The 12,962-nt window shown below is 47.8% G+C and overlaps 1 protein-coding gene across 1 annotated transcript in view; it reads right to left on the bottom strand.

The window, feature by feature from the left end:
* SLC8A2 (solute carrier family 8 member A2) overlaps positions 1–12,962 on the bottom strand; it is a 122,359-nt gene that overhangs the window by 69,255 nt on the left and 40,142 nt on the right. Inside the window, exon 2 of the mRNA XM_053397737.1 lies at positions 4,537–6,370. Coding sequence (XP_053253712.1) covers positions 4,537–6,341 — 1,805 coding nt within the window. The 5' untranslated portion in view covers positions 6,342–6,370. The remainder of the gene's footprint in view (positions 1–4,536; positions 6,371–12,962) is intronic.

Raw genomic sequence — 12,962 nt, 5'->3', positions numbered from 1 at the left:
CCAAGGAAGGTTGTGCATGCCAGGTGATAGGAAGCGATGGCCGCTGTCACCTCCAGCCCAGAATAGCTGACCATCAACAACACTGGACCACTGAGCCTATTCAGGTTTCTAAAGGTAAAGGTAAAAGGACCCCTGACCATTAGGTCCAGTCGTGGCCGACTTTGGGGTTGCGGCGCTCATCTCGCTTTATTGGCCGAGGGAGCCGGCGTACAGCTTGCGGGTCATGTGGCCAGCATGACTAAGCCGCTTCTGGCGAAACAGAGCAGCGCATGGAAACGCCATTTACCTTCCCGCTGTAGCGATACCTATTTATCTACTTGCACTTTGAGGTGCTTTCGAACTGCTAGGTTGGCAGGAGCTGGGACCGAGCAACGGGAGCTCACCCCGTCGCAGGGATTCGAACCTCTGACCTTCTGATCGGCAAGTCCTAGGCTCTGTGGTTTAACCCACAGTGCCACCCGCGTCCCATTCAGGTTTCTAGACCATAGTAATTACCATATTTTTCCGTCTATAAGACGCCTCCATGTATAAGACGCCTCCTATTTTTGGGGACTCAGATTTAAGAAAATCCACCCTCGGCAATATCCGTGTATAAGACACCCCCTAATTTTTGACATTATTTTTTAGGGGGGAAACCTAGTCTTGTACACAGAAAAATATGGTAATTGATTAAACCATAAGGAGAGAAAGAAGGGGAGTCTCAACTTTCTCAGTCACTTCATTTGGCTCCAGTCCCAGCCTTTAAAACAAGCGCTCTCTCTCTCACACACACACCCCTAAAATGTTTGGATAGACGCCTAGGAAAAGGCAGTTCAAAATTATTGCTTTAATTTATGGAGTGCCAGCTCGGAGGAAAGCTTTTCAGACGAAATTTCTCTTTAAAGGTGTAATGAATAAAATTGCAGCCCTCCTCTCTCACACACTTGATCTAATAAAATGTCTATATTTTTAATTATGTGGCGACTGGCGGGGGGGGGGGAGAGTCTTGGCCAGCCCGGAGAAGGGATCATTTTAAATGGAAAAGTAAAAGAAACCGGAGCTCTTGATCGCTTTGATAATCTGCCCCCAGCTTAGCTTTTAGCATTGGGGGGGGGGCGAAGGAATTGGAAAATGTGGAGAAAGACGTTGTGAGACATGTAACTGAGGGGATTCCGAGTGTGGTCAATGCATGAGTAGGCAAACTAAGGCCCAGGGGCCGGATCCGGCCCAATCGTCTTCTCAATCTGGCCCACGGACGGTCTGAGAATCAGCATGTTTTTCCATGAGTAGAATGTGTCCTTGTATTTAAAATGCATCTCTCGGTTATTTGTGGGGCACAGGAATTTGTTCATTTTCCCCAAAAAATATAGTCCGGTCCCCCACTTGACCACTCAGCACCTTTCGATACCCATTTGAGCCGACTTACTGGGGTGACTGGGACATGGGTGGCGCTGTTGGTTAAACCACAGAGCCTAGGGCTTGCCGATCAGAAGGTTGGCGGTTCGAATCCCCGCGACGGGGTGAGTTCCCGTTGCTCGGTCCCTGCTCCTGCCAACCTAGCAGTTCGAAAGCACGTCAAAGTGCAAGTAGATAAATAGGTACCGCTCTGGCGGGAAGGTAAACGGCGTTTCTGTGCGCTGCTCTGGTTCGCTAGAAGCGGCTTAGTCATGCTGGCCACATGGCCCGGAAGCTGTCTGCGGACAAACACCAGCTCCCTCGGCCTATAGAGCGAGATGAGTGCCGTAACCCCAGAGTCGGTCACGACTGGACCTAATGGTCAGGGGTCCCTTTACCTTTACCTACTGGGGTGAGTATAGGGAGGCAAAGTTTCACGGGGCTCTGGACCCTATATCCTGGGTTGGCTTCAGAGAACAGCATTAGGTGAAGGCCTTTGGGCCCCTGGAAGGTGTGCTGTGGGCAGGCACAGGGTACCACCTCGTCCCCAATGCTGTTTTACACCCCTAGGCATCCTCCCACTTAAGCCGGGACCTGCTCCACAAAGGCCCACGGTGTGCTGGGAAACAGTTAAATAATTCAATTCCAAACTGTCCGCCTCGCTTTTGCTGACCCAGGAGGGGAAAATGAATAAATAGAAGCATTCTGGGAAATGATAGACAGTCATACCTCATGTTACATTTGCTTCATGTTACATTCTTTCAGGATACGTCCCGCAGTGACCCAGAAGGGTTACTTCTGGGTTTTGCTGCTCGCACATGCGCAGACGCACAAAATGACGTCATGTGCATGCGCAGAAGCGGTGAATTGCAAACCACGCATTTGCAGATGCGCCGCTGCAGGTTGCGTTCTTTTCATGTTACGAACGGACCTCCGGAACGGATCCCGTTCGCAACCAGATGTACCATTATAATGAATTGGGGGGGTGTTTAAAATAATTTTGATTTTTTAAAAAAAACAAACCCAGAGGCTTTTCTATTAGGAATTGTAGGTGCTGAAATTCTAAGGGAGCAGAAATGACTTTTCAAGTATGCGATGACAGCTGCGCAGATGTTATTGTCCCAGAGATGGAAAGAATATAAAGTCCCTATCAGAGAAGAATGGCAGACAAAGTCGATGGACTATGCTGAAATGGCAAAAATGACCAGAAAGCTTAGGAACCAGGAAGACCAAAATTTAAAAAAGGAATGGGGGGAAATTATAACTTATCTTGAAGACCACTGTAAGCAGTTTTGCCAAGAATGTTGTTTTTGTTTCAAGCATTACAAATAATGGATAAAATGGATTGTTTCAAGAAGTGGCAGAAAGATATATCTAAATTTGTCTGGCAGGGCAAGAAGCCCAGAATAAAATTTAAGATATTAACGGATTCAAAGGAAAGAGGGGGGTTTGCCCTGCCAGACTTTAAATTGTACTATGAAGCGGCAGCTTTCTGCTGGCTAAAAGAATGGCTGCTTCTTGAAAACACAGACATTTTGGATTTGGAAGGATTTAACAATATTTTTGGGTGGCATGCATATTTGTGGTATGACAAGGTTAAAGCGCATAAAAGTTTTAAAAATCATATTGTCAGGAAAGCACTATTAAATGTCTGGGTTAGATATAAGGACCTGCTGGAAAATAAGACTCCAAGGTGGCTATCACCAATGGAAGCTAAGGCAGTTAAAAAGCTAAATATGGAGTCGAAATGGCCAAGATATTGGGAAATTTTGGAAAAGGAAGGGGACAAACTGAGATTGCAGAGTTTTGAAAAACTAAAAGGGAAGGTGAGAGATTGGTTACATTATCATCAAATAAATGAAGTGTTTAAATTGGACAGCAAAATAGGCTTCCAGGTGGAAAAATCAAAACTAGAGACTGAACTGTTAGAATCCAGTACTAAGAATTTATCAAAAATGTATGATTTGCTGCTGAAATGGAATACACAAGATGAAATGGTAAAATCAAGCATGATTAAGTGGGCTCAGGATATTGGTCATAACATTATGTTTGCTGATTGGGAAAAGTTGTGGACCACCGGGTTGAAGTTTACGGCGTGCAATGCCTTAAGAGAAAATATAATGAAAATGATTTATAGGTGGTACATAACCCCAGTCAAGCTTGCAAAGATTTACCATTTGCCTGACAATAAATGTTGGAAATGTAAAGAAAAGGAAGGTACATTCTTTCACCTCTGGTGGACGTGCCCGAAGATTAAGGCATTCTGGGAAATGATTTATAATGAACTGAAAAAGGTATTTAAATATACTTTCTCCAAGAAACCAGAGGCCTTTCTCTTGGGTATTGTCGGCCAGGGGGTGTTAAGGACAGATACAACTTTTTTTATGTATGCTACAACAGCAGCCAGAATACTCATCGCAAAGTACTGGAAGACACAGGATCTACCCACACTGGAAGAATGGCAGATGAAGGTGATGGACTACATGGGTTTGGCAGAAATGACGAGCAGAATCCGAAACCAGGGAAGAGAAGCGGCGGAAGAGGAATGGAAAAAGTTTAAGGACTATTTAAAGAAATACTATAAAATTAATGACAGCTAGAATGATGTTGGGTTTAAAATAAATGGTTACTATTAGTAATGGTTAAGACAAAGAGAATAAGGATGATTAACATAAATTTATAGTAAAATAAGGGAAGATTCGCTGAATAATTATAAGAACTTGGAATACAGAAACGGGAGGCAAGAGGAAGTCGAGGAAGTAAGGTTTAAGAAATTAGGATATGAAGTGGTACTTGTTTTTTGTTCTGTTATTGTTTGTTGCTTGTTTATGTATGTTTTGTTTGTATTAATATAAAAATTGTTTAATAAAAATATTATAAAAAAAAAAAGAAAACCTTAGCAGGACTGCAGTAACACTCATGGTATAACAAGAACTATGGACGCAATGGAGTTATAAAAATTCGGATTATTAAAAAAAGAGAGAGACGCAGTAGAAAAGGTTTCACAACAGAACCCACAGAGGGGAAGGGGGAAAGTACAGAGATTTGGAGGAATCTTGTAACTTTGGATGTGTTGCGATATGATTATAAATTTAAATATGTAAAACCAAATTTTAAAAATACATTGAACAAGCAAGGAAAGAAACGGCATTGTTTACTTACACTGTTTCGTCATCTTTGAACTCCAGCTCCCCGCAGGAGTCTTCGTAGTCCACTCCCCCTCCTCGTGCCGTCCCTTCCACCGTCTGGTAGGGGACCATGACCGTCCCACGGGCCCCCGAGCTGCGGATGACCTTGACCTCCAGGGTCCCTTGGCACTCGCTGACCCTCAATAGTTTATCCTGGAAGGTGAAGATGCCGGCGTGGTCGTCGTCCAAAATGGTCACGGTGGCCACCAGCGGCGCTACAAGCCTGCCCTTGGGGTGGTCAGCCGAATCGGACTCAAACATGCCCTCGGCGTCCCCCACCCGCAGGTTGAGCAGCCGGACGAAGAAGTGCTCATCTTCCTCAAAGATGTCATCATCAATGATGCCAATCTTCAGCTCCTTCTGCGTCTCGCCGGGCTTGAAGATCAGCGTCCCCTCACTGAACTCATAGTCAGAGCCCGCCTTGGCTGAGCCGTCCTCCGTCTTGTAGTCCACGTAGAAGGTGTTGTAGGTGTCGCCGCCCTGCTGGCAAGCCACGGTCAACGTGACCGAGCCACAGTTCTCCAGGCAGTGGTACATGCACGGCTCAAAGAAGATCTTACTGTAGTTCTCTTCTGCCTCTGCTTCTGAAGGCACCTCCAGCAGGTTCACAGACTTCTTGGAGAACTCGGAGACGTGCTTCTTGAGGATGTTCCCCGCCCCTGTCATCATCCGCGTGGCCTGGATGCGATAGAAAGCCCGGCTTTTCTGCTGGTGCAACAGGGCGTAATAGTTGGCCATCTCAACCAACTGGTCCAGCTCCTTGTCCGGGTGCTTCTGCTTGAGGTCTTTGAGGATCTGGATGACCTCCTTGCGGCTCTCGTCCAGCTCCTTCTCCTCCTGGGTGGTGATGGGGAGCGGGGCCACCGAGGCAGCGCTCCCATCCACAAAAACGCTCTCCCGGTGGTCATTGCCCACGAAGCTGCCGTCCATCTCTATCCCCTTGGGGAACTCGCCCTCGGTGCCGATGATGATGCCGCTGCGAGGATCCGCCCGATACCTCTTGTAGACGTACTTGTAGAAGAGCAGGCGCTTGTCCGCCATCCAGGCGAAGACCACACAGACCGGGAAGAAGACAAGGGTCAGCAAGGCTTCCCACACTTGCACAATCCCTGGCGAGAAGACCGCCAAGATCAGGTACAACCAGATGTAGGCGAAGATGCTCCAGGAAGCTGTGACGAAGAACACCCTCAGGTGCTTGATCTTGCGGCTCTCGCCGTTGGGGATAACATAGACGCACACGGCAATGACCACAAACATGTTGAAGGCCGCGCTGCCCACGATGGTGCCAGGACCCAACTCGCCGGCTTGGAAGTTGTGGCCGCAGACCTCAATCACCGAGAGGAGGATCTCCGGCGCCGACGAACCCAAAGCCATGAGGGTGAGGTTGGAGACAGTCTCGTTCCAGATCCTCACAGTTCCAATGCTGGTCTCGCCGTTGGACTTGGTGATGGTTATCTCCTTCTCCTTGGAGGTGATGACTTCGATGGATGCCATGAAGCGGTCGGCAATGATGGAGACTCCCAGGAACATGTACATCATGGCAACGAAGTAGACGATGGCCCTGGCAGCCTTGTCGCCGAAGGATGGGTTGTCCGGCTGCCAGACGGGGAGCAGAACTCCCGGTTGACATTTGTTGGATCCTTCGCAGCTGCCATTGGCCTTTGTCTCGGCATCGTAGGCTCCGGCCCAGGAGGCGTTCTCGGCGAAGACGGCCGAGGCCACCAAGACTTTGGCGAAAGTGCAAGAGGTCAGCCACCACCCCCAATGCGACGGCAACATCCTCCTCGGGCAGTTCAGGCCAACAGGATCTGAAAAACAGCAAGTGATAGTCACTTTCAGATGCATGACAGAATGAAATTCAAGAACACAGAATTTTCATCTTGGGAAAAGCTACGGAGGGAAGGTTTAAAATTTACAACATGCTGTGCATTGAAGGAGACGTATGGAGATGATGTCTCGGTGGTACTTGAACCCACCACCCTTAGATTAAGAGTCTCATGCTCTACCAACTGAGCTATCTGCTTTGCTCTGACTGTTATCCCTGTTTTACATACATGATAAAGCGAAATAAACATTCTTTACGCAAAACCATGATATATGCATCTTTATGCACCGCTCCATCTAGTATATGCATTGTTCTGCGGCTTGCTTGGTGGCAGAACTGCCTTGCAAAATTTGCAGAAGTGCACATTTTGAAGAACGGCGCTCTTTCAGTTTGCAGATTGCTTCAGAAAGTGCAAATTAGGTGTGTTCTCAAGCTGAATTGAATTCACAAACACAACCCTAAAGGGAAGGCAGCGGGGAACTTTGCTGCTATTCCTGCCTGCATCAGTTACTGTTATCAGTTAATAACAATATTATTATTATTATTATTATTATTATTATTATTATTATTATTATCCACTGAAAGTCTCCCTCTGCTTGTTTATTGCATTTGACCGTACGATTATCCTGGGACCCTTTGCAAAACACATGCATGACTACTCAAAAACAGTCCTTCCATAATAATAATAATAATAATAATAATAATAATAACAACAACAACAACTTTATTATTTATACCCCACATATCTGGCTGGGTTGCCCCAGCCAATCTGGGAAGCTTCCAACACATACTTACTTAGGGATCATTAGGAAAGGAACTGAAAATAAAACTTCCAATAGCGTAATGCCCTTATACAAATCTACGGTGCGACCGCACTTGGAATACTGTGGGGTTCTGGTCGCCTCGCCTCAAAAAGGGTACTGAAGAGCTGGAAAAGCTTTAGAAAGAGGCAAGCAAAACAGTCAGGGGGTGGAGCAAGTCCCTCATGGGGGAAAGTTGCAGTGTTTGAGGCTTTTTTGATTTAGAGAAAGGGTGAGGGCAAAGGGGGAGGTGGTAGACGTGATTCTTTATGGTCCAGCTCACTATGCATACTGAGAGCTGGACCATCAAGAAGGCTGATGGCCGAAGAATGGGTGCTTTTGAATTCTGGTGCTGGAGGAGACTCTTGAGAGTCCCATAGACTGCAAGAAGATCAAACCTCTCCATTCCGAAGGAAATCAGCCCTGAGTGCTCACTGGAAGGACAGATCCTGAAGCTGAGGCTCCAAGACTGCAATATGCAGCTGTCCCAAACGGGGACTGAACCTGCAACTTTGGCGTTACCGGAACCACACTCTAACCAGCTGAGTTCTTGCGGAAGGGGTTAGAAAGGTCCAGGATCAGATCTGGACCTTTTTATCTCTCCTGGGAAGTGCGGCAAGCACACTTCCAAGGGAAACTCAGGGAAGGGACTGTTTTGCTCTGAGACCACTGCAGGCTTTTGTTTCAATCAAACCCCTCTCCCCACACCAGCTTGGAGAACATTGCTTCCCTGCCCCCCCCCCGACTGCTTCTCCTCCTGCGTTGGACCCTTCAACAGCACAGACGGATCCTACCAACGACAGCCCACATACAAGCCTAGTTCCATTCACCAACCTCCTGGGCGAGAGAAAATCTATTTCTATTTTTAATTCCCAAACAGAACGAAGGCTGAAAAACACCAGGCATGGATTGCAGAAAAGCAGGAGGGAGGGGGGAGGGGAGCTCCATACAGCAAAGGCTTGCATCTTCAGCCACAGAGGGCAGAGAGGTCCAAGTTCAAATCCCACCCTAGACATGAATCATGGCATGGCCTAGACAAAGCACATGCCCTCTTGGCACCTGTGTAAAATAATGAGTCACCTGCCACCTAAAGTAAGTTGCAACATGTGGGACTTAATGGCACATCACATTAAAATGTGTAGTTTGCAGGTGTCCTCGGTATTTTGCATGCGCGCACACACACGTTCATACTGAGCCCGGGCGCCGTAGTTTTCTTCAAGAGCGCAGCACAATTGCCATGAAAGCATCACACAAACACACATTGTGCAGCAATTAGCTACACAATGGGGAGGGTCCTGGTGTAAATCAGTCCCCCTACTGCACTCAGTACACACACACACACACACCCTGATGATGCTGAACTGCAACTCCCATTTGCAGCAGCACAACCGGACGCCTTCCTCTGCCCCAACTGCAACAAAACATGTCTCTCCTGTATATCGGTCTCTACAGCCACAGCAGGAGCTGCAACTCTCCAGCCGTTTGACTTCACCCCCAAAGGCGTACCCCTCCATTATCTCCCAAGACAGACGGATTCCAACAACTCCCATCAACCCCTGGAAGCACAGCCAATGGCCAGGGATGGTGGGTTTTGTAGTTCAGCAACATGCAGAGGACCAAAGGTTTTTTTTCTTCAATATATCTCCCCTGCCCACCAACAGAGGGTATTTCCATCAGGCCATCTCAGAGCCCAGGATTTGATGAGGAACAGGGTGCTTGCTGAGCAGATGGAACGAGGACCATGAGCTTTTCAACAGACCATGGATGCCACGCCTTCAAACCTTGATGTGACAACACTAGCGAGCGATCGTCACCTGTGCTACGAAAAGCTTGAGGCACTGATCACTGCTCATCATGTAAGGCCACAGGGCAGGCCAACTGGGGTCAGCTGGCAGCCGTGGAACCAAAGACCACAGCCACGTTATACATTTAAATAATAATAATAATAAATAATAATTTTTTATTTACACCCCGCCCTTCCCGGTTCAGGAAACCAGGCTCAGGGCAGCTAACAACAAATTTAAAACACTTAATTGATGCTACAAAAAAAAAAACACCAGCATAAAATACGGTATAAAGCGTAAATAACAATAAAATCAAGAATCAATTTAGGGGGGAAATCCATCCAATAAACATTAGATGATCACCAGGGCTAGCTGGCTAAGTTAGTCCTATTTGGGCCAGTGAGGAGAACAGGAGAGAATTAGCTGTGGGATCCCAGAGCGGGTGATCTTCATAAAAAGGGGAGGGGGAGGGAAGGAAGGAAGGGAAATAAAAGATCAGGCTAAGTTCAAACTGAAAGCCAGGCAGAATAGCTCTGTCTTACAGGCCCTGCGGAAGGAAGTTAAATCTTGCAGGGCCCTGGTCTCATGGGACAGAGCATTCCACCAGGTCGGAGCCATCACTGAGAAGGCCCTGTCCCTGGTGGAGGATAGTCTGACTTCCTTAGGGCCCGGGACCTCTAGACTATGGTTATTCATGGACCTTAAGGTCCTCTGCAGGGCATACCAGGAGAGGCGGTCCCGTAAGAAGAACATGGCTTCCTGTAAAAACAAAAACAACAACCCAAACCTTGGGAACTGCAGTTTACCCACTTGGAGAGCCACCGTTCCAATCACCCTTAGCAAACTCTAGTTCCCAAGATTCTTAAGCGGGAGGAGTCATGTGCCTTGAATTTATGGTGTATTTGTGACCAAGCAATGTGGATGTGGGTGGCGCTGTGGGTTAAACCACAGAGCCTCTTGGACTTGCCGATCAGAAGGTTGGTGGTTTGAATCCTTGCGACGGGGTGAGCTCCCATTGCTCAGTCCCTGCTCCTGCCAACCTAGCAGTTCGAAAGCACGTCAAAGTGCAAGTAGATAAATAGGTGCCACTCCGGCGGGAAGGTAAATGGCATTTCCATGCGCTGCTCTGGTTCTCCAGAAGCGGCTTAGTCATGCCGGCCACATGACCCGGAAACTGTACGCCAGCTCCCTTGGCCAATAAAGCAAGATGAATGCCGCAACCCCAGAGTTGTCTGCAACTGGACCTAATGGTCAGGGGTCCCTTTACCTTTATCTTTAAGGTGGGTCTCTGCTGAACATCTCTCTCACAAACCGGAGCCATAGTGAGCACCACCAGATTTTATTCTTCTAGCTATAAAATGCACAGTTGAAATTATAATCTGGCACACAAAAGTGCCCCCTGAAAACCTTAGTGCCTTCACAGAATGGCTGGATTGACTCTCTCTTTCTGTCTGTCTGTCTGTCTGTCTGTCTGTCTGTCTGTCTGTCTCTCTCTCATCTCTGCCCCCTGGTCAATTATGACGTGCGGCTCCCTCTAATTTACTCCCTATATTCCGCCAGAGTGGGAATGAACGAGGACTTCCAACAGCGATTCTCCAGCTAACCCGCCGGGGTCAAGTCTCTTTAGATGCCGAAAGAGAGGGCAGGTGGCTGATTCAATTATCTCTAGTTGAGCGAGGGAAGAGAGAAGCTTGCTGGATGTAGCAGTAGCTTTTGCATAATTCGCACAGCTCCAGCCTTTCCCGGGAGAGAGTGGGTTGGAAGTGCAGAAAACGGAGAAAAACCTGGGTGCCTTTTCCTCCCATGCAGAAAATCCCACTGCATGGACAGGCCGGCGTCAATTGCACAACTCTCAATTGCCAATGTTTCAATCCGCCTCTGGGCTTATGCCCTTCGTGGGAGCTTGAAGCATTAGCAGGCATTTGTGATGATCTCCATTGCTGTGAAAGGCTCATGTGCATATGCAACTCGTTTGTTGTTGTTTATATACTCAGAGTCGCAAAGTGATTTCATGCTCTTTATTCAGCTCATAGTGGTGAGGAGGAATGAATGAATGTCCCCTCAAAGTATCTGCTTTATATACATTATTTACACAATGGGCTGCACATGATTGGCTAATTCCGGAATTCTACTGTAAGCCAATCAGGTTGTGGATTCACTTCTATCTGGAGCATGATTGGGTAGTTCCTGCCAACCAATCATACTGCTGCATTGTTCTAGGACCAATCAGACTGCTGCATTCTGAATCCTATTGTTCTAGGACCAATCAGACTGCTGCCTTTTGGATCCTATTGTTCTAGGACCAATCAGACTGCTGCCTTTTGGATCCTATTCAACTCAGTACATAACAGTCGTTTAGTGGTTTAGGGCTGATTTCCTTCAGAATGGATAGGTTTGATCTTCTTGCAGTCCATGGGACTCTCAAGAGTCTCCTCCAGCACCATAATTCAAAAGCATCAATTCTTCGGCGATCAGCCTTCTTGATGGTCCAGCTCTCACTTCCATACATCACTACTGGGAAAACCATAGCTTTAACTATACAGACCTTTGTTGGCAAGGGGATGTCTCTGCTTTTTAAGATGCTGTCTAGGTTTGTCATTGCTTTTCTCCCAAGAAACAGGCGTCTTTTAATTTCGTGACTGCTGTCCGTGACTTTATATGTCCGAAACATATAAATGCATAATAAACATTTAAAAACTTCTTCTAAAGGCTGTCATCTCCTTGACATGGTGTCAAGTACGGGAGTTCCCCCCTCCCTTCTCGTGGCTCACCGATAAGAATTAACGAGCGTTTGGTAGATTTATAGTCCTTTTATTTCAGCATTGTGTTACAAGCACTAACAGGCAACCCTCCGCGAGGATATCAGTTGCCTACTATGGCTCCTCCCCACTTCCGCAGCAAGAAGCGCGCCAATGGCAAGTCCCTCCCCCCTGCGTCTCCTTTGCTCTCTGACATGCTCAGACCTCCGAGTTCGTGGGGAGGGAGGAGGTTCCTCCCACTCTCAAGTGATGTATCACCTAGCTGCTCCCTCCCTTCTGGTTGCTTAGTTACTATCTCATAGTTGGGTAGCTCCTCTCTCAGCTGTGCAGCTTCTGTGTCTGCCTGTCTCTCTGCTTTTGGAAATGCTGGATTCAGGGGGGGGGGAGAATATTCCCCCTCCTCTTCTTTTAGGAGCTGATCTCCCTGCAATTGCATCGCCCAATCGTCCAATAGTGACCAGCCCCTGGAGTTGCATGACGCCATATGGAGGTCCTCCATTCTGAGGACCTCCATACTATGTGTCTAACCTTTCACCCTGGGGAGGTCACTTTGGTGCTGCTAACACAGTGGTCTGACTTGACCCTCAGAGGCGCACTCCATTGTCTCTTGAGACAGATGGATGCAATGACAATATTGCAGTAAAATGATTTTGGGGGGGGGGTGCTGATACAGCTCCTCACAAAGGATGCAAGGGACATTAGGTGCTCCTCTGGCCCTGTGCAAAGTGAGAACGGTGTTGGGGGTCCTGTTCGTGTCGTGGGCAGTCTTGAGGTCCCGGCAAGCACCTGGCTTCACCAACTCCTGGAGCTTTCACTCATCGGATCACAGGAAAATGCTGGCTTCCCAGCCAGAAATCTTTACGTGCACCTTTTCAAGATACCAGGAAGATGCCTGCAAGGATTTGGAAAAGGTGTGGGTGGGAGAAAGATTGCATATTAAAACCACAGCTCGTTTGATGGATAGCCTGTGCTCTGCCCCTACTGCCCCAGCCAGACTTCCAAGGGAGAACGCACCCCCCTCACGACTCGGCCTCCTGCGGTCACCTGTCAGGCTGCTGGGCTGCAGCTTGGCAAGCCATTTCCCCGAGATTCGATTGTGGAGCCATTGCTCCTGGCTCCCATCTGTGACTCCTGGAAGGTGCCAGCAGCCTGGGAAAGGCTTCGACTGGCCAGCTTAACCAGGGGAGGGTAGCCGATGGGTCTCAAACCCTCGGTGAGTTAGGAACGTCCCT

This window comes from Podarcis raffonei, chromosome 8, assembly GCF_027172205.1.
Source record: "Podarcis raffonei isolate rPodRaf1 chromosome 8, rPodRaf1.pri, whole genome shotgun sequence".
NCBI classification, from domain to species: domain Eukaryota; kingdom Metazoa; phylum Chordata; class Lepidosauria; order Squamata; family Lacertidae; genus Podarcis; species Podarcis raffonei.
This window is presented reverse-complemented; position numbering and strand designations above follow the sequence as displayed.